The following is a 22,748-nucleotide window of genomic DNA, read 5'->3' on the forward strand; positions in this document are numbered from 1 at the left end:
AATTTTAAACTCTGGTTATTCAAATATGCAGCCAAGGGTAAGAACCACTGGACCATAACAATTCATCTCACTTTAGCTGGAAGCTACTCAAAGGATGGTATGTGGACCAGAGCTGGTTCATGACCAATAAGGATAGAAATTCAGAATAAACATTTACCTTTTAGAACAATTTGACTTTACTGTGACACTTGTTGTAGTTTATAAAAGTATTGGTCTGAGTGGACTGGAAATTTTAAAAACTGATTCTTACCACATGGTTTGAGATGTACTGGAAATGTGTGTTTTCAAACTGCCTAGGTTCAGATCCTTGCTCCATTCCTTACAGTGGGCAAATTATTTGGCCTAAGAGTTTCTCTTCTCAACAAGGAAATAGTACTTCTCTCAGGGTTATATGAAGATAAAATGAAATAATTTGTTTACCCACATATTTATTCATTGTCTTCTATGTAAGGTACTGTTCTGGATGCTGGAAACAACAGTGAGTAAGACAGAGTCTCTGTTCTCATAGCATATTATGATAAGGTCTAGTAAGGAAGATAGTTAATAAGCCAGCAGACATGTAATATCTTATCAGATAATAAGAGTTCTGAAAAAAAATAAAACTAGGTAAATTAGGTGAAAGGTATGGAGAGTGACAGGGATTGTTATTTTAGATAAAGTGGTGAGGGGATTTCCTGTACTGGCAAGCCACGAAAAAAGAATCTTTAAAAAAACAAACAAAAGAAAGTAGTGAGGGGAAACTCTTCTGAAGATATAGCATTTGAACCAGGACCTTAATGAAATGAAATGGCGAACTGTGTGAATACTGGGTGAAGGACTTTTCAGGCACAGGGAAGAGCAAGTGAAATGGGGTCAGAGTTAAGCAGGATCGTGTGGGGCCTAATAGGCCATGAGGAATTAGGATTTTTTTTTTAAATAAATGATTAGGAAACATTGGAGGGTTTTGAAAAAATGTTCAGCACAGAGCCTGGCACATAGAAAAGATGAATAACTAATATGAACAACGAAAGTAAAACGTTATAAAGATCATTATTAGTTATTTACTGTCAGATTTTTAAAGTGGCTTTGGGTTTCTTTTTCTTCTTCTTTTTCTTTTTTTGTTTTTTGGTCTGTTGAGATATTTTGAGTTATTTCTCATAGGCTTAGTTTAATTTGTAAGGGCACAACTTACTGCAAATCCTTTTTTTTTTTTTTCTTCACAGTTACCTTTTTTTGCCCATGATAATCTGAGGGCCAGCAAGAAAGTTTTAAGTATTGTTATGAGAACCCAGTTTAACATATAGGTAGGTGAAAGCAAATACTGTAGTTTCAGTCTTCAGAGAAACATTTAGTAATTTGGGAGTTGTGACAAAGATTCTTTGCTTGACCAAACTTTAGTCAGGCTCCTGAATTTTCTCTTAGGCCTATCTGTGCACTTTCTTGTAAAATCCAGTTTTAGCAAGAACCCTCGTACCCTTGATACCTGGTAACCCTCAGTATCTTCAGATTCTTCACCCTACACTATTTGCCAGATGATGTATGATCACCCTGGCCTGTCTTCAGCAAGAATTTTGTTAGGTTGATTTAGCCAGAGTCCCTTTCCCCTGATGTTTCTTCTTAGTAATTTTTCATCCACCTACCCCACCCTGCTCCTTGTCTATAAATTCCTGCTTGCTGATGCTGCATGTGGAACTGAACCCAATCTTCTCCCCCACTGCAAAAATCCCATTGCCATGATTCTTTCACTTATTGCTATGGTCTTGAATAAAATCTGCCTTAGCAAGTATCTTTAACAAATATCACTGAGTAATTTAACATGCTTTGCAAGTAACACTTTAACAAGCGATGCTTTAATAATTATCACTGAGTAGTTTTTTCTTTAACAGTTATAGTGCTGTGATTTGCATAGGATCAGATTCATCATTGGACCCCTGGGCCTCTCACCCAGGATCCCAAGTGTGCACTTTTGAAGCCTTTGTCTTCACTTCTGACTGATTGATTGGGGATCCAATGGTGAATTAGACTCATGAACCATTGCTCCGGACAAATGTCTGTTGAAGCTGGTAAGGAAAGATTTTGGTTCTTAAGGTTCCGAGTATGTTCTCCAAAGCTGGGTTAGAGTCCCAGGCTTCTTTTGAAAGATACCTCCTGCACTGGAAGGTCTTCTTCCTGGCTCTCTTTCCTGAGTGGGAATTATTCCCTGACTCCTTGGGCAGGTATTCTTCCTGGCACCTTGTGAGGCCTTTCTGTTCTCTCTATTGGATCCCGCTTCTCGCATGGGAACTTCTCTGTTACCTGAATTCCCACTTCTAGAACTCCTGCTGACTATAAGCTCTGTCAACCCTGTCTATGGCCTTCTTGTTGGAACTTCATTGGCCTCTTTGAGAAACTCAAGATCTTCCAAGCTGGTTCTTCTAAGAACTCTCCCTTCCCATTGCTACTGCTCCTTCTTCTTTCTGTTACTATCTTTAATCTTCCCTCCAGTTCCCTGGAATCCTTTGATATATTCCTCTTCAAATTTCTACCTTCCCTCTCTTCATTCTTGCCAGACTTTTTGTTTCCCACTCCAGTCTCTCTCAGTCACTTGAACTTTAGGTCCCTACTTTCATTGGGGGCTCTCAGGGGACTTGGAGACCCCTAAAAGCAACACCTGAGGCTGAAAAGGAAAAAGGCTAACTGGTACTAGACTAAATATTTACCTAGATACTTTTTACTACATTTACTCAGATGAGGTTTGGAGCTATCCAGATAGCCCCTACATGTCTCTCCAGCCTCCATGAGATAACATATCTCAGCACAAAAGAAAATCTTGAAAGTTTCTTCCACAAATGTTGGTAAATAGGTAACCTTAACTTGTCCCATTTTTGTCAGAAACAAGATTTGGATAAAAATATAGAGTGGAGAAAAGATGAGAGCTGGGCCGGCCCGGTGGCGCACTGCTACAGTGCGCCGTTTGGGAGTGTGGCGGGGCTCCCGCCGAGGGTTCGGATCCCACATGCAGACCGGTTCCCGCTCACTGGCTGAGCGAGGTGCGGGAGCAACACCGAGGGTTGCGATCCCGTTGCTGGTCCCTGTCCGGTACGGGCGCGACACTGAGGGTTGCGATCCGTTGCCGGTCACGAAAAAAGCAAAAAGGAAAAAAAAAAAAAAAAAGATGAGAGCTAAACTGCTTTATATAAACTAGTGAGTTAATGTTACTGTGTTTTTCTGACTCATGGCTGAAGTTTTAGAATGAAAGCTATAAGATCTCTGTGTCATCTGTATGTTTATGTGTGAGCATATATGACGGTACTTCAAAAAGTTTATAGAAAAATAGAATTAAAAGACAATACAAATCTTTCCATGAACTTTTTGAAGTACTCTTGTTTGTATGTATTTATGTATATGTGATTTTTTTTTTACTTCTGGATGGTATTACCAAATTAATTTATAAAATTTCTTAAAGGAGTTTTAGTCAAATTGTCTTAGAGATAAATGAACATTTATATAAATTAAATAATCCTAAAATTCCCAGAAGTATAGAAATTAATCCAAGTTCACACAATTTGGGTAAATCTTTCATAAATAAGGTTAGTTTAATATTCTTAGTCTAGTAAAGACAGCTATGTCTTCAGAATTGTTAACAACTAATGCAGACATGCAGTTTTATTCTACTTGGGTTTACTAGTCAAACAAGCATCTACTAGATGTTTAAGATTATGAAACTATAAATCCAGCCTAAGAACAAAATGTACAATAAAATAAATTGCTTGATCCATGTCTTGTACGGCAGTCAAAAAAAGAGAGAAAAGAGCCATACGTTTAACTTTTTAGGTTTTTTGCATTTGTGATATTTTTGATACTTGCCTAATTATTCAACAAAAAAAATAATTAAGGTGATGGCTAGTTTTAACATCTCGTAAAATTTCCATGAGCAGTTCAAGCATAGTTATGAACAAGTGAATTAAGTAGATATAAGTGGGATAAAAGTTTATAAATGAATTTTTCAACAATAATTACATTTTATGAAAATGTCTACTTAAAAAATAGTTTCAAACATTTTTGGTAATATGAAACTTTTTTACACTGCTACATGATGAATATTCATTGAATATCTTGATCATTTTCAAATAAGATAAAATACTGAAGCATTAATTGTTGAACATAAATTTAAATTTCTTTACTTATGGCTTCCTAAATTTTACAGAAATACAAAGCGTATTTGAATCTGTTAGTAGACATATCCCGTGCCACACTGAAAAATTGTACTATGAGGAAGCATATACTTTTTGAAATTATGAAATGGTATATTTATGACTTTGTGAATCTACAGAATATTGGTATATGACAGTTCACCATTGCTTGCTTCCTGGTTTTTACGAGAAATTAAGATTACTAAGACTTAAGAATTCTTTTTATTTTTGGTACAAGAAGAGTTAAGAATTCTAATTAATATATGTAAATGAAACTGCTAGGAATGATGGCAAAAGAACAATAACAGTTCTGTATGCAAGGAAAGTAGGATGTGTTTGGGTAAGAAAAGGTATGAGGTATGAAAATGTGTTTTTGTTGAGGAAAAAGGAGAGTAATTTTGCCCTAGTTTGGAGGTTATTTAAAGGTTGTTTCAGATGAAAAAGGAAGATGAAGAACAAAAACTGCTTGGATATAGAGACTTGGGAAGAGAGAGAGGGGGAGACTCATGGTCAAGCTGGCTAAAATTGAATGATCGTATTATAAGGGTTTTTAAAATAAGCTTTAATATCAATAATATACCTATGCAAAATTAAAATTTAATTTTCTTTCATATGTTAAAAGCACAAAGTTTTTTGGGGGGTAATTGGGCTGCTCTTAATAAGAGATTGTGAAAGATATTTCTTTACCACTTAAATAATCTGCCTAGAAAACAAAGATCCTTTGTTTTATGAAAATAATTTCCTGTGCTTCATGTAGTCTTTATCAGGTCTTTGATTACTTAGGAAAACTGAGTTTGTTTGATATTAAAAGAGCTAAGTTTTGTTACAACTATGTAACCTTCAGTATTTGCCTTTAAAATCTTTCATTGTCACTTTGGTTAAATAGATAATTAAGTATTGTTTCATAATTATCTGTGATCTTGTTTAATCAAGTATTCATATCCTTTGACATTTTAAAAAAAAATTTTTATCAAATCAAAATTGATTATATGTATTTTTGGGTTTCAACATTGAGATATATTGATCAGATCAGTATTACTAGCATATATATTGTTACAAATTGTAATTATTCTTTATGCCCCTTGTCCAATCTCTCTTCATCCCCCTTTCTCTGCCCCCCACCCCCCTCTAATCACCCTAGATTTCTTCTCACCCTCTGAAAGAATAATGGTTACTCTGTTGATTTGCTGCCCAAATGATCTGTCCAATGCTGAGAGGCGTGATCAGGTCCCCCAATACTATCATAGAGCAGATGTCTCTTCCGTCACTATGAAGTGGGCTCGTGGAGACAGACATCCTCCTCCTTTCTTTATCTCTGCTGGTGACTCTCCTTGTGTCAACTCACTCCAGTGGCTGGCGGACCATCTGCATAGTGGTTGTGGCATCTAGCCACCTTTGTAGCAGCCATGGTTATCATGGTAGCTATGGTGGGCCACCCACATGGAGGAGATGTTTTTGGCCCTCTCTGTGGTGCTAGCAGTGTGCCTGGTTGTGGAGAGTGTGTGATCTCCAGTTCTATGCCCTGGGTCGCCGAGTGGGTCCCAAGGCACTGGCACAGTGTGCCTGGTTGTGGGAGGAGGGTCCAGTCCCCTTCCCCATGCCCCAGATCCCTGGGTGGGCCCCAAAGTGCTGGCACAGGGTAACTGGTTGTGGGAGGGGGGCTCCGGTCCCAGGCTCCATACCCCAGGTCCCCGGGTGGGCCCTGAGGCATTGGACGGGGTGCCTGGTTGTGGGAGGGAAGTCTGGTCCCCTTCTCCATGCCTCAGGTCCACAGGCAGACCCGAGGCACTGGTGCAGTGTGCCTGGTTGTGGGAGGGGGATCCGATCCCCTTCTCCATGCCTTGGGGCCCTGGACAGGGCCCTGATGCACTGTCCCAGAGTGCCTGGTTGTATGTGGGGGGTCCGGTCCCCAGCTCCTTACCCCAGGTCTCTAGGCAGGCCCTGAGGTGCTGGCATGGGGTGCCTGGTTTGTGGGAGGAGGGGGGTCCAGTGTCTGGCTCCATACCCCAGGTCTCTGTGCAGGCCCTGGGGTGCCTGGTTGTGGGAGGTGGGGGTCCAGTCCCCAGCTCCATACCCCAGGCTCCCTTGTGGGCCTCGGGGCACTGGCACGGGGTGCCTGGTTGTGGGATGGGGTCTGGTCCCCTTCTCCAGGTCCCAGGTCCCAGGGCAGGCCCTGAGGAGCTGGCACAGGGTGCCTGGTTGTGGGAGGGGGATACGGTCCCCAGCTCCTTACCCCATGTCCCTGGTTGGGCCCCAAGGTGCTGGCGTGGTGAGCCTGGTTGTGGGATGGGGGTCCAGTCCCCTTCTCCATGCCCCGGGACCCCTGGCAGGTCCCAAAGTGTTGGTGTGGTGAGCCTGGTAGTGGGAGGTGGGTCTAGTCCCCTTCTTCATGCCCCAGGTCCCTGGGCAGGCCCTGAGGCGCTAGCATGGTGTGCCTGGTTGTGGGAGGGGCGTCCAGTCCCATTTTCCATGCTGCGGGTCCCTGGGTGGTCCCCAAGGCGCTGGCGCAGGGTGCCTGGTTGTGGGAGGGGTTCCGGTCCCCTTCTCCATGCCTTGGGCCCACAGGTGGGGCCCTGAGGCACTGTCACAGCATGCCTGGTTGTGGGAAGGATGTCCGGTCCCTGGCTTGCTAGCCCTTGGTCCCCGGGCAGGCCTTTAGGCATTGGTGGGGTGCCTGTGTGTGGGAGTGGGGTCCGGTCCTTGGCTTCAAACCTCGTGTTCCCAGGTGGGGCCCCAAGGTGCTGGCGGTATGAGTGGTTGTGGGCGGGGGTCCTGCTCCTGGCTCCATGCTTCATGTCCCCTGGTGGCATTCATGGTGTGCCTGGGCCAGAACTAAGTTTTTGTCCTTTGATAGCTTCTAAAATGGGGGGACTTCCTATGGGAACCAGTACTTGAGCTGTGTGGTTGAGGTAAATTGCCGCTTTGCTACTGTTTCTCTAGGGAAGACTTTTTGTGCAGCTCAGGGTTTAATGGTTGACCTTATAGGTACTTCCAGCTCTGATACTTCCAGCACCTGGGTTGTGTAGAAACTGATCTTGGCCTGAATCTTTTCATCAAACTGCACCCCATGCAATTCTGCATTCCCGACCAGTCTCCTCTGAGTGGTCCTGCACTGGTTGGGGGGCGGGTTCGCTGTCCTTGCTGTGTCCCAGTGTTCTCCTGGTGGGCCCATCTCCCCCACTGCCCGTGCTCCAAACCCTTCCCATGGGATGGGCCCTGTGCTGGTCCCTTGTGATGACTCACTGGCCTCTGAGTGGCTCCCCTTTTTCAGCTGTTCTGGCTCCTCACTCCTGTGTGGGTCTATGGGAACCCTGTTAGTGGTCATGCTGTCCTGGGGGCCAGCAAAGTCCTCTTCTCCCCTGCCGCCTCCAAGTAACTCCATCTAAAGGGCACAGCTGCTTCTGCCGGCTTCTGCTCCATGTGCTCCAGCATTAAAGTGGCTGCAGCCCGAAATGCTGAGAGCAGTTTTTTCTTTCTCTCTTCGTGGTTTCTCACACCTTCATGAGTTCCATAGGTCTCTCCTCCTCTTCACCTGAGCTCTAGAGGCCCCAGCTTGGCTGATGTTACATTTTTATAGTTGTAAATTCATTGATTTGTGGGAGAGAGTGATACTGGGGACTGTCTATTCTGCCATCTTGACTGGAAACTCCTTTGACATTTTTGACAAATCCCGAAATTAAATTCTAAATTAAGTATTTTTGACCTCACATTAACTTTGAGACTTTCCAGAGATCTCCTTGAAAATCCTAAAGGATTTGTCCCTCATTTTATAAAAAGAGAGAATAATTGGGTTTATGTGATACATTATGTGGGAAACATTGTCAAATAAAAAGTGATGCTAAATCTTCTGTAGATGTATTTGTATGGATTTACGTCATTATTATAGGTATTTGAGAAGTTGTATGAAGTTCATAGAAATTTGCCAGTCCCATCGCTGTTTGCGATATGTCTGGTGTAGTGTTATCAGTCATAATTTCAGTCACTATGTTAAATGCCACAGAAATAACTAAATTTACGTACCAAATGAACTTTTATCAGATCTTTAACCATGGCCATTTTAAGTCCTTTGTCATTCACAGACGGTTATTGTTTTACTCTGATCCTTTTCTGGAAGCTTTTACAAGCAGCTGTTACCAAAAAGTGCTTTATCTTCAGAGAGATTCATGGAAAAGACTCTGACAATTGCAGGTTTCTGATAACTTTACAATCGTACCATTGGACTGAGTAAGAATTTCCAGAACTCTAATGAAGAAACTGATGGGTTCATGAAACTGTTAACTCAAGATCAAGCAGAACAAGAATTAGTAACATGGAACTGAATGAACTGATAAAGGATGATTCGAGGTTTTGTTTTGGATCACTGCTGGTTCTTTAATGTTTTATTTCTAGATTTAAGGAACCCCTTTCTATTTTCTCTTAAGCTGTCTATAACGTACAGTAATTTGGTAAAATATACCTTTGTGAACAAAAATGATATATTTACTTTTTCTCCCTGCCTAATCCCTCCAGAATTCAGAAACTTAGTATTTTTATTTTTATAGCAATACAGTTATTTGCATAAGTTCAATAGGAATCTGTTCTCCTTATAACAGGACACAATTGGAAACATTGGTTATATTACCAAGGCTTTGACTGGAATGTTATATTTGAGAATGATGCATAAAATCAGATATGACCAGACAGATTTAAGGAACTAAGGTTGACTTTAAGGCACCAGTGCTTATAAAGCCACCTTGGAAAACTGGCCTGATACCTTGCTTAGAGGGTTCCCAGCCTTACAGGTGAGTAAGGAAGGTCACTTCCTGGCAGTCCTGGGAATATTTTAGGAACCTCAGAAAGAGAGGAATTCATTCATATCTATAGGTACTGAAAGTGAAATCTGGTGGTGAGTTTCTGGCTTGGCTTCCTAGCGTTGACAGGTTTTAAAAGTGTAATCTGATATTTCTTTGAAAAGTTCCAGCAAAGCAAATTTTAAAAGGCCTCTGAATGGTCAGTTACCATTCTTGCTGTACTTATCAGACCAAATCTGAGACCAGACTAACTTTGTAAAGCAGAATGGAAAGGGGCATGACTGTGGAAATTTTTTTGTTTTAATGAAAAACAGTAGTACACCCTGGAGGGTTCTTCTTGCACATTTTGCCAGCCCTTACCAAATTCTCAGTTCTTCTAGTTTCCTCCAATATCTGGCTCTAACTCTCCATATGGATGTTTCCAATTTTTTTCCTGCTCTCCTGACTTGGCATAACTAAAACTGCCCTTTTCTTGAAGCCCTGCAAGCTGAACCTGGATGACTTAATAAACTTCATAGAAATCATAACAGATAATGTATGGACAATCTTCATGTCTGTTGCTGTGTGAGCCGCTCAAGAAGTTCATCTTAACGCCCGATGACATTACCAGAGACATTCAAACTGCAAACCAAGAAAGTCTGTCAGATTGCCATGACCTGTCCTCCCTCCATCTGAAGATGCTTCTAGCCCAACACCTAGAAATCTTCTCAACTGACTGCCCTCCGGACTCGAAAACTGAGTTTATAGTTTCTTCTAACCATTAACCTTTGTTTTTCTTCTATTTTCATAGAAATTCCCCTTTTGTAATGCCTTATTGCTCACACCATCTAGCATATATCCTCTAATACCAAGTCCCAACAGATGATTCAGCTGTTCCTTAATGAACAAAAGGCGACAGAATGAGAAAATGGACTTATATTGTTTAAAGGAAGGGAGAGACAGATCTCTTCTTTCCTTGAACAAGAGGGAAAGATTGACAAAGATTACCTTGCTTACAGAGCTTTAACAAGTATTATTGAATACTTTTTTCTTCAACAGATTGTTTGAACAAATTGCTATTGCAGAAACTAATGCAACTTTTTTACTGAGAAGTTTGTTTACTTTTGGTTACTTTAAATCTAATTCATATTTATAATACTTTTTAGGTCAACATGTAGTAAAATCTCTCTTTATACTTTTTTGGTATTTCTCACAGTGCTTTGCGTCAATATTTGGAGGTAGATAAAAGAGTTGCATATAAATTAAAAATGTACTTTCCACTAAAATTATACATAGTAGAAAAATTAGAAAATAGTTATACGAAGAGGGAGAGAAATACCCCTGAATCACCACTACTCAAAGACAACCACTGTTAATGTTTTGGCATATATCTACCCACACACTGGTGGAGAGAATGCAGTGTCTTCTGTTCGGCACTTGTGGGCAGAGTTGGTTAGTGTGTGAAGGATGGAAAGAAGTAAAAGAAATAGAAGTGAAGGGAACTACCATGAATTAAGTATTGTCTATGGCCGGGCACTGTGCTTTATTTAAAACTTTTTTGGAGGTAGGTGTTCTCCATCTCATTTTCCAGAAATGGAAACTGAGATTTTTGGAGGCATTCAGATCTTGTCTATGGTAAGTAGTAGAGTTAGGACATGGGTCCAGGTCTCATGACTTCAGCTCCTGTTATAACTAAGAAAACATAGATCATGTCAGTCCTTTATTCTTAACCTGCTAGTGGCTTCCCATTACACTTGGGGAAAAAAACTCAAGTCCTTTCTTTACTTTATAAAGCACCTGGTCCTCTCTGCCCAGCTCTCTTGATTAATTCCTGTCACTATCCTTGCTCACTGTGCTCTAGCCTCAGTGGCTTCCTCACTTTTGCTCGAGCACAGTATGCATGTCTGCCTCAAGGCCTTTGCACATAGTTTCCTCTGTCTGGGACACTCTTAGGTCAGATCTTCACATGATTTGCCCTTTCAGCTCTTCCAGGACTTTGCCCAACTGCCATCTCTTCCAAAAGCTTTCCCTGACTACTTTACCTAAACTAGCAGCAGATGTCTCGGTGTCTTCACCTAGCTTTATTTTTCTTCATAGCACTTACCATTTTCTGATATTATATTTTGCATTTATTTATTTATTGCTTGGCTCTAAATACACTTGAGGGCTATGTCCCCACTGCCTAGAACAGTGCCTGGCATATAGTAGACTCTCAAATATTTCTCTATAAATGAATGAAAAGAACTTAAGAATTCTTAAGTGCAAAAGGTAACTTTTGGCTTGTTTAATTAAAATTACCCTTAATAAAATATGCCTTTTGGGATATCCTTAATGACTGAAACTTTTATGCAATTAGGTCTTAGGTACTTGATACCAAACTTTAAAACTGAGTGGGGATTTTGATCATGCACACAAAGTAAGTTATAATGTTCTCCAAATCATGTGCTTTCCCTGCTTTTTAAGGGGACAGGACATTTAAGAGGTCATAGAGAGAAAATGCTGATTTTTCAGATATGTTTTATAGGTCTATTATAGACCTCAAATAGTTTTCCAGTGGTTCTTAGTTTAAGTTGCAGTACACATTGCCACAGGGCTGAAATGTTTTTAGTCTTGATGAAATAATTTAAAAATAATTATATAACGTATACAACAAAAATCTCTGAAGGCTCCAAATGTGTATATCATAAGCTTTTCCCCAGACTTTTCTAAGGAAAAATTTTGAACTTCAGAACTTGAAAGGAAGGTATAATGAACACCCATATACCCTTTACCTAGATTGACCAATTGTTAACTTTTTGCTAAATTTGTTATCTGCTTTGCTTCTTCCCTCCCTCTCTCTCTCTACACACACACATATGTGTATACACACATACCGGTTTTTTTGTTGGCTGTTTAAAAGTTGCAGAGTTTCAGACATCATGACACTTTACCCCTAAATATCTCAGTGTGTATTTTTAAGAATAAAGACATTTTCCTACATTAGTACATCACTATTATCACACCAAAGGAAGTTAACATTGTTAAAATAAAAATACCTAATGTACAGTCCATACTCAAATTTTCCCTAGGGTCAAAAAATGTCCTTTGTAGATTTTTTTTCCCAGTCAGGAATCACACATGTGGCTGTAATGGCTCTTTAAGTCACTTTTAATCTAAAATAGACCCCTCACCCTTGTCCTACCCCCCTTTTTGTGTCTTTATGACATTCACATATTTGAAGAATTGAGATTGATATTCTGAATTTGTTTTCTCCTTATTAGATTCAGATTAAGCATTTTTGGCAAGAAAAATGCATAGGTATATATAAGGTTTTAATGTTTAAGAGATTTGGAGCGAAAAGTAAAACAAAGGATACTTTTCCCCTTTTTCTCTGCAGGATTCTGAACACAAGCAGTTTGCTGTGTGACTGCCATTTGAAGTGGTTTCTTCAATGGCTGGTTGATAATAACTTTGAACATTCTGTGAATGTAAGCTGTGCACACCCCGAATGGCTAGCAGGGCAAAGCATCCTGAATGTGGATCTGAAAGATTTTGTCTGTGGTTTGTATTATTGTTTTAAAATTTTATGTATTAATACTTACTATCTTAACAACAGAATTTTAAAAAATTAAACTAGAATGCTTTCCCACTAACACATCTATTTTTATTTTTCTGTGTTGTTCTTCAATCCATGTTTCAATGATGAGATCTTTACATTTTTGTAATCATAGGTTAAATTTTATATTCTTTGACTTAATATTTATATTTTTCTTTTATGATAATATTTCATAAGCAGTTTTTTCTCTGTGTTCTTAATTGATCATCTTTAATGATAGTATAATAGCATCTTTATGAATGTAGGCCTTTCCGTTTTAGGGAGATTGTTAACTTTAGGATAAATATCCAGTAGTAAGATTACTGAATCAAAAGCATGATTTTTTTTTTTTTGCATGAACATTTTTAGTAGGTCTTGAAAAGTGCCGCCACGTGTTTTCCAGAAAGATAGTTTATGTTGTCACCAGCAGTGTGTGAATGTACCAATTTATTGTGGTTTGTATTTTTGATACAATTTCTTAAAACTAAAGTCGCAAGGTTTTGGTTTTTCCTTGAGGACAGGGGAACAGTTATAGACAAATTGTCTTGACTCTATCACTAGTAATTTCAAGTATACATCTATATTGTTCTTTCTCAACTTGGAAATTTTTCCTTTACACTTAAATTTCCTTTAAAGTGGAATGACTTCTTCTTAGCTTTACGTAGTAGAGCTTTTAGGTCAGTTTATCTGTGTTGCATATCATTTGGGCACCTGTGTATTGCCAGATCTGTTTTATAATCTACTTATAGATGCTTGGGGTACTTGGACATTCAGGCCCACAAAGTACTTCCATTGTTTCCACATATTTTAAAGAAGAAAACAGACTTAAATAAATATTAAATTCTGCTTACATTTCCACGCATTCCATTTTGATTTTACTTAGTTTTAAATGTAGACATACTATGTATTTTATCCTCCTTTTCCACTTACCACTTTTATGACAGTGAAATGTTATCCAGTGAAGATATTGGTTAGCAATTTATATACCTGCTTTGCTGAATCAGTTCAATAACACTATAATTTTTGAATCTATAGTTTATTAGCCAATTCTAAGCCAGTCTTTGGTTGGACATTTGACATGTTTGGAATTTTTCACTATTTAGATGAAATCTATGTACATACAAAGTGCTTTTGAATAATTTGCTTTATTAATAGGTATTCCCTGTGAAATAGAATAGGTTCATAATCCCCATTTTCTATATTGGCAAAGGACAATGGTTATTATATACATGTTTACATATGTAGCATGTACATATATACAAGTGGTAATAGCATTAGAACTTGTCTTGAAATTCTAATATAAGATTTCTCTTTTTCCCTAGTAATTGGTAATGCTTAATGAATACATTCTAAGCACACAAGTAACAGTAAGAGATAATGGAAAGAGTACTGGGTTCAAAAGTCAGGAAACCTGCATTCCAGTACAGGCCTTGTGTTTGACTTACAAGTCATTTGACTTCTCTGGGCCTCATTTTTTCTGTTTAAGCAAGGGAATTAGATTGTAGCTCTGTAGTGTCAACTTTAAAATGCTACTTGGTCAACAGAACACACAATTTTACAGTATTTGTTTTAAAATTGAATCTAAAGAAGCAAAAATAAATAACTGTCTTGGTTACTGCTGCATTTTCTTCCTCTTAGATGATTTTCTCAAGCCACAGATAAGGATGCATCCTGAAACCATAGTTGCTCTAAAAGGCATGAACGTGACTCTGACATGCACTGCAGTAAGCAGTAGTGATTCACCCATGTCCGCTATGTGGCGCAAAGACAGTGAAATCCTGTATGATGTGGATATTGAGAATTTTGTTCGTTATCGGCAGCAAGCTGGAGAAGCTCTGGAATATACTAGCATCTTACACCTTTTCAGTGTGAATTTCACTGATGAAGGAAAATATCAGTGTATTGTTACTAATCACTTTGGTTCTAATTATTCCCAGAAAGCCAGACTGACTGTGAATGGTAAGGAATGATGCTCCTTGATATTTTTTTAGTTTAGAAGGATTTTTCATGTTCAGTTTTGAACTACTTAACCAAGAAATTAGGTTAACCCTGACATTTGAGGGGGGAGTCTTACTTTTGTCTTTTGGATTGAGACAATAGAGTGGGAGGGGTTTTTTGATTAGCTGCTCTACTCATTTGCTGTCCCTAATTGGTCTTTGGTTGAGGGGTCAACTCCATGGCCCTAGGAGATACACTACTTTCCCTGCTGTTTATGCTTTTGAAAACATTCTTTTGAAATTCTCAATTTTCTTTCCAAAACCATAATTCTCTTCTAAAAACTAGGAAATTTATTCCTGTTGTTGTTCAGAGGCCTCCTAATAACTGGGAATTATTAGGATCCAGTGATCATTATCATTGTCTGAATGTAGTCACATAGAATCAGTGAAATTAATGCTCTTCCCTTGGCTGTGAAAAACTTCTCCAAGACAGCTATTGCCTCTCACTGAATAACTACAACATTTTAGTCCTTTTGCAACCAAAAAATGTACTTGGGTCTTGCTTCTGTGCTTTTTTAATGAGATTTTTCAAAGAATGAATTTTTTTGAACATAAGCAGTTCCCTTGACAGTTTGTAGATGCTAGCTTGGGAAGTACAGTTTAGCTTTGTAAGTAAGGAAGTCATAGTAAATATCAGGTTCTAAAATATGGGATTCAGAAAGATTTGTGGCCTTCTGCTTTCCTTGTTCCTATCAAGATGATTGGATAGGTGTGTCATGTATCCTAGAAGAGTCAGTTGTCACTATGCTGCAAATATTCTGAGGTTCTGTGAGAAAAGATGGCTGCTAGAGCTGTATTCACTATCAGTCCAGAGAACATGTCTTCTCAAAGAAGTGGAGCATTACAACAGTTTGTATTTTGTCTACTAGATTCGTTCATGTGTTTGTGTGTGTGTGTATGTGTATGAGGTATATATGAGGGCACTTCAGAAAGTTCATGGAAAAATATAACATAAAGATACTATGAATCTTTCCGTGAACTTCTTGAAGACCTCTCATACATATTATCCCCATGCCTACTTTCTCTCTATGATCTTTCTTGTAACAGAGATGCCATCTTTCCTGAAAACTCCAATGGATCTAACTATTCGCACTGGTGCCATGGCCAGATTAGAATGTGCTGCAGAGGGGCACCCTGCACCTCAGATTTCCTGGCAGAAAGATGGTGGTACTGACTTTCCCGCAGCTCGAGAAAGACGTATGCATGTCATGCCCGAGGATGATGTGTTCTTCATTGCCAACGTGAAAATAGAAGACATGGGAATCTATAGCTGCATGGCACAAAATATAGCAGGAGGCCTCTCAGCAAATGCCTCCCTAACAGTGTTAGGTATGTTTAGTGTTCTATGGGTCCCTGCTTTTGTTGGAGCCTTTCAGGAGCTACTCTTGGTCTCAGTGAGCAAGAAAATAGTTTTGAGATTCAGTTGTGATTCTTATATCATCATCTCTCATTTTGCTGCTTTATATAGGGTTATGTCAGACTAGGATATTAGTGGGTCAGATAACTGAAATCTGGGAAAACTCTGGGTGCAAAATTAGGGATCTTTTTATTAGTATATGTGCTGCTGAAGCAAGCAAAAAATTAGGAATCTTAATGAATTGGAAATTCAGATCCCTTTATCAGTTTATGCTTTATGTTTCCCTCTGGAAGGTTTCTACTTCATATGTTTTTTCTGCTACTGGGTTTGCATTGAGGGTTCCACTATTTTTAGTATTAGTATCCCAGATATTTGATACTGCTTCACAGAGAACCTAAGATAGTTTAACTGCTTTCTCCCCAGTTCATTTTTTAAAATTTTATTATTTATTTATTTACGTATTTTCAGTTTTGTAACTTTATTTGACAATCAGCAGTTAGTTCTTATCCATATTGATTACAGAGTTTTGAAAGTGGTATCCAGGCTCAACAAAGCTTTCTGGACAAAGGAATAAGGAATGTCCCATGTCATATCCATGTGCAGTTGGCCAGAAAATGTAATGAGAATGAAAATTCACCAAATAAGCTCTCTGCTTTGGTTACCTATATACCTATTACCACTTTCAAAAATCTGCCGACAATCAAAGAGGTGCAGAAATTTGCCATGATGGAGATGGGACTCCAGATGTGGCAAATTTCCAGATTTTTGTGTGCCCAAGGGGCACGCTTCTTGAAACCCACACCATGGATATGCTGGTGAATGTTGATGGTGTGTTCTCTGCTTACCACCTTGTTTATGGCTGAACAGCCCTTCTTCTTGTCACCCTCCTTTACCGGAGTCGTTCTGCCAGACCCAAGTTAGAAAGGAAGAGCGTAAGGGATTGTGGGAGAGGGAAAGCAGCAGTCACAAGTACAGTTTCTGGGCCCTAAAAAATTTTAATGTAAATAAAATACCTGTTTTCTGGCTAGATTTCATGTTTTCCCTTTACTGTGCTCCTCTATGTTCTGGTAAAATGTCTTTTCCCTAAAAATTTCCCCGGACTAGCCTTTTTTTTTCTTATTGGAATACTTTTATTCATGGAATTCACCCAAGGCAAATTCTACTTTCCAGTTCTCTCTTTCACTGTATAGCAGGATTTTTTTTTTTAATGTTTGTTCATTTGTGTTTACTTGTATAATCAAAAAAATAAGTTGTTTATTGTTTTAAAAGTTTAAGTGGTGGTGCTGATAACACCAAGGTTAAGGGTTCGGATCCCCTTACTGGCCAGCCACCAAAAAAAAAACAATTTAAGATATACAGAAAATAGGAAGAGGGAGGGAAAGATATTCAAACACTGTTAAAGATTTTAATGTATTTTCTCTAGATTTTTTTTTTTTTTACTCATTTTTATGTAGTTAACTTTACCTATTTTTTTCCCATTTAATATTGTATCATAAGGGTTACCCTATCGTTTAAAAAAAAGTCTTCATAAAACATTATGTGGCTGTTCTGTAATTTACTTAATCATTTTCCTGCTGGATTTTTAGTCATTTTTCTTTATTTTTCTAGATTACAAATAATTTTGTAATAACATCTTTATGTATAAATCTTTGAATTCTTTCCTTAGGTTTTTTAAAGCTTTTGTTTTTCTGAAACATTAATGTCTTTTCCTCCCATGAATATGTGAAGGTGCTTATTTCACCATACCCTCATTAGTCTAATTCAGTAGGATTTAGGGAATAAAATTGCCTCACACATTTTTTTTAACATTCTCCTGGTAGAGACGCCCTCATTTATTAGACCCCTGGAGGACAAGACAGTAACCCGAGGTGAAACAGCGGTTTTACAGTGCATAGCTGGAGGGAGTCCTGCCCCTCGCCTCAACTGGACTAAAGATGATGGACCACTGCTGGTGACGGAACGACATTTCTTTGCTGCAGCCAACCAGCTTCTCATCATTGTAGATGCTGGGCTAGAAGATGCTGGGAAATATACCTGCATTATGTCTAACACCCTTGGGACAGAACGTGGCCATATTTACCTTAATGTCATTTCATCCCCCAATTGTGACTCTTCCCAGAGTAGCATTGGGCATGAAGATGATGGCTGGACCACTGTTGGCATTGTCATCATTGTTGTGGTCTGCTGTGTCGTGGGTACCTCTTTGATCTGGGTCATTGTTATTTACCACATGAGAAGGAAAAATGAAGACTATAGTATCACGAACACAGGTAAGTGGTACCCAGATGACAACTATGCTTGTATTTGAGTTTAGAATATAGGATTTATTATAAAGTTTTAAAAACTGAGGAGCTGTGATATGTTACCTGATATGTGGTATTAGGAGGTTTTTCTGTTAAAATTTTTATATATTCCTTGATATAATAGAAATTCTTTGAGGAATAATTTTAAGTAGTTATAAATACTCCCTCAGAACTTTGCTCTTATAAATGCATTATAAATGCACTTTTTTTTTTTAATGCCTGAGGTTCATTTCCTTATTTCTGCTGTAGGGCAGAATGGAGCCCTCATGAGTGAGGTCAGTCTTTTACACCTTTTACCCTGAAATCCTGCAATAGAAAAGATCCAACCAGATAAATTGTGAAAGTGTAGTTACAGATAAGATTTTAATCTTTAGGTTTTGTTTCTTTTGGTAATACTTTAAAAATGAAGCTTTGAGGAGAATTCTAGTGAGAAATAGTTTTAGGGTAAATATCAAAAGCTGTTGGGTTCCTAAGTACATACCATTTTCCTGGCCAATATAGGTTGAGTATCCTTTTTCTGAAATGCTTGGGATGAGAAGTGTTTTGGATTTTAGATTTTTTTGGATTTTGGAATATTTGCACTAATACTTAACAGTTCAGCATCCCTAATCCAAAATCCAAAATGCTCCAATGAGCATTTCATTTGAGCACCTTGTTGGTGCTTACTATAAGTTTCAGATTTTTGGATTAGGGGTACTCAACTCATAGAATCAAAATGGAATAAACTTGCAAAATAGTCTTTTGAGTTTTGGCTTCAGGTGCCTAACTTTGAGAGTTACAGATGTCTCTTTTACAGAGGAGCTCAATCTGCCTGCAGATATTCCCAGCTACTTGTCTTCCCAGGGAACACTGTCTGAGCCACAGGAAGGCTACAGCAACTCTGAGGCAGGCAGTCATCAGCAACTTATGCCTCCTGCCAATGGATATATACACAAAGGCACTGACGGTAATGACTGTTTGTTGTTTATGATTATTCAGCCTGACCTGTTGAGTTTATTTTTCAGTTTGTAGTTTCCCCCATTAACCTGAAGCAATATTTTAAAGTAAGGTACTCAGGGAAAGCATTTATTCCCATGCAAAATAAGATGAAAATTGACTATAGAGAAGAAAATCATCTTACAGAAAGGAGAAAGACATCACCTTTAAACGAGGGATTGGGCATACACAGCAGAGACTCCCAAACCTGTATTATTATAGGAAGAGGATGTTCTAGAAACTTTTTTCCAGTGTGTCTTACCCTTTTCAGGAATGAGCATCCTTCAGACCAAGGGATGTTTGTTTCTGCTGCTGTCAGGTAGATGTTCAGTTAAGTTTAAAGGGCAGTGACAGTTCTCAGCATATATTGGAGAGCATCAGAGAGATGTTAAAATGTTCTCTAATTAAATGAACTTGACTTCTCAACATTCTCTACCCCCTTCTCCCCTTCCCACACTCTCATTGCCACAGAGAGCAACAGAACATCGGAAGGCGAATTAAGGGATAGAAAAATTGGGTTTGATTTGTACTTGTTCTTTCCAGCTCTGTGAACACAAACAAGTTAGTTAAGATCTAGGCCTTAGTTTCCTCATGTTTAATAAATAATACTTTATAAAGCACTTCCCTCAAAAAAAATTTTTTTTTTTTTTTTTTTGCGGCTCTCAGTACGGAGACCTTGGTACGGAGACTGCACTCTAACCAACTGAGCTAACCGTCCAGCCCCCATCTCCCCCGCCCCAAGATTTTCACAGATTCTGTCAACAAGTCTGTGCGGTACTTCAGGTACCATACAAATGAAAAATTTATTTCTTCAGAGATTTTTTAGACTGGTGTCAACAGAACTTCTATATCTAATTCATGAATTGGATTTTATTTTGGCTTTTCATGGAAAGCAGGGTATTTATTTCTTTTTAAAGAATACTTAAAAGTCTTTATTCTTTGAAATTTGTGGGAAGTAACACTGCTTTCTGGTTTAAACGGAGCTACTTCTAGATCTCTTTCAGTTTTTTTTTTTGTCTTTTTCCGTGTCCGGCAACGGATCGCAACCCTCAGTGTTTGCCCCCGTACCGGACCAGGGACCGGCAACGGGATCGCAACCCTCAGTGCTGCTCCCGCGCCTCGCTCAGCCAGTGAGCGGGAACCGGTCTGTATGTGGGATCCGAACCCTCGGGCGGGAGCGCCGCCGCGCTTCCCAAGCGGCGCACTATCCAGTGTGCCACCGGGCCGGCCCCTCTTTCAGTTTTAATATTCTGTTGCTTGATTGTGAATAAATAACTCACTTTATTTCTCTCTCTTTTTCCTCTCCTTCATCCATTCAGTTTTCAAAGCACATTAACAATCAGGGAGCTTCACTTCTGCCAACCATACACTTGTCAGGCAAGATTCTTGACTGTCAGAGGCTTTTAGCAATTGGTGTTGCTTAACCTTTTGACTCATAAAAGTACCATGGGCTTTCATGAAGTGAAGTCATCATAACTGTGTTCTTTTCTTTAGTTTGCTTAAGCCAAGCATGTATCTTGCAGCACAGTGCCAGCTTTGTCTTGGCTTCCTTTATTTGATCAAGGACCTATTCAGGCTGGCCAGAGATGATTTAATGTAGTATTCAAGAGCTTGGGCTCAAAGCCAGAGTGCTTGGGTTCAAATTTCACTTTATCATTCTGGTAGTATGACTTTGGTCAAGTTCCTTTACTTTTTTGTGCTGTAGTTACCCTATCTGTAAAGTGGAGATGATAATAGTCCCTACCTCGTAGAAATGTCACAAGGATTAAGTGAGTTAATTCACAGAAAGACCTTGAAAACTTCACCTGGTTTATAAAGTATGTACCCAGTAAATGATAGTGATGATGATGATCATCATGTCAATAAATGACACCAGTGATGAAGATGATGTCAGTAAGTGACAGCAACTATGATGATGATGATGTCAATAAATGACAGCAGTCATGATCATGACGATGACCACAGCTATTGAAGAAAACTGATGATTGGCAAAAGTAATTCCTTAACAGAAGGATGTTTGGGTTCTTTCCCATGTTGTCGTTAGGTGGCACTGGTACTCGGGTGATCTGCTCAGATTGTTATGACAATGCCAACATCTACTCCAGGACCCGAGAATACTGTCCATACACCTATATTGCTGAGGAGGATGTTCTAGATCAGACACTGTCCAGCCTCATGATCCAGATGCCCAAAGAGACTTATTTGGTACACCCTCCCCAAGATGCTGCTGTCCTGGAGAGCCTAATATCATCAGCAGACAGAGAGCTATCTGCCTTTCCTACCAACCATGAGAGGATAAATGAGAAGAAGCTTTCCTGTACACAGATGAGCAGTGGTAAGGGGTGCATTTTTTGTTTGTTTGTTTATTTTGTTTTCACTTGCACCTAATTCATTTTTCCTTTTATCATATAGGTAGTGCTCTCATTTGACAGGAAGCAAACAAACTGGTATACTGGAGTAATTGGCCACTGTTAACTGGCGTAAACTAGAGCTAGAGACTTTTACATATTAGAGTTACAAAGAGGTCTTCATCTGTAGGATGAAAATAGCTTTTGTGGAGGTTACAAGATCATACTACTGAAAATTCAGAGGCCATACAGAAAAAGCTTTAAAAAAGTTTCACATAAGGTATTAATTTTTTCTCCCATCTTTATTAAATAATGGAGATTTGAAATACTAAGAATATAATTTGGGCATAATTTCATGAAGGTTTTTACTGAGATTTTTTTTTTTTTTTTAGTAAAAGATGACCAGTAAGGGGATCTTAACCCTTGTCTTGGTGTTGTCAGCACCACACTCTCCCAAGTGAGCTAACCGGCCATCCCTATATAGGGATGGCCGGTTAGCTCACTTGGGAGAGTGTGGTGCTGACAACACCAAGACAAGGGTTAAGATCCCCTTTCTGGTCATCTTTTTCTAAAAAAAAAAAAAAATCTCAGTAAAAGGGCCGACCCGCTGCTCACTGGGAGAGTGTGGTGCTGACAACACCAAGACAAGGGTTAAGATCCCCTTTCTGGTCATCTTTTTCTAAAAAAAAAAAAAAATCTCAGTAAAAGGGCCGACGTGAGCTAACCGGCCATCCCTATATAGGGATCCAAACCCGTGGCCTTGGTGTTATCAGCACCACACTCTCCCAGTGAGCAACGGGTCGGCCCTTTTACTGAGATTTTAAAATATTTAATTTGGTTGCCATTTTGTCAGGTAAATATTTAATCTCAACCTCACTTGGCAAGTGTTTTCTTTATCCTGTGAGGTATGATCAGGGCCAGAAGTGGGAAAGTAGTTTTGGGATCATATCTTCTGTCCCAGGAAAAGAAATACACATTATATTGCATAGATCAGGCATTTGATAACAACTTGGTCAGTAAAACAAAACTCACTCTAGACTACGAAGGGTACTACTGAGTATGTGTTCTTGTCCATCCAGGGTTTTCATTAGCTGTTACTCATGTCAGCCTGAAATGGAAGAGCACTGGAAATGGAGTAGAGGTTGAGAACTACAGTTTTTTAGAGGAAGGTAGTGTATAGTGGTACTTTCAGGGATGAGTCTGGCAGGAGTAAATGATCTAATGTGGGACTTAAGATGTGCTCTGTTTTTCTTAGAGACCAACTCTAAAGATTT

At 39.1% G+C, this 22,748-nt stretch overlaps 1 protein-coding gene across 1 annotated transcript in view; it reads left to right on the top strand.

The window, feature by feature from the left end:
• The window catches only part of LRIG2 (leucine-rich repeats and immunoglobulin-like domains 2), a 29,925-nt gene extending 8,351 nt beyond the window's left edge, over positions 1-21,574 (top strand). Inside the window, exons 11-17 of the mRNA XM_008577969.1 lie at positions 12,297-12,460; positions 14,133-14,453; positions 15,539-15,820; positions 17,669-18,118; positions 18,948-19,097; positions 21,171-21,461; positions 21,539-21,574. Coding sequence (XP_008576191.1) covers positions 12,297-12,460; positions 14,133-14,453; positions 15,539-15,820; positions 17,669-18,118; positions 18,948-19,097; positions 21,171-21,461; positions 21,539-21,555 — 1,675 coding nt within the window. The 3' untranslated portion in view covers positions 21,556-21,574. The remainder of the gene's footprint in view (positions 1-12,296; positions 12,461-14,132; positions 14,454-15,538; positions 15,821-17,668; positions 18,119-18,947; positions 19,098-21,170; positions 21,462-21,538) is intronic.
• The last annotated feature ends 1,174 nt before the right edge of the window (positions 21,575-22,748 follow it).

This window comes from Galeopterus variegatus, unplaced genomic scaffold, assembly GCF_000696425.1.
Source record: "Galeopterus variegatus unplaced genomic scaffold, G_variegatus-3.0.2 Scaffold1611, whole genome shotgun sequence".
NCBI lineage: Eukaryota > Metazoa > Chordata > Mammalia > Dermoptera > Cynocephalidae > Galeopterus > Galeopterus variegatus.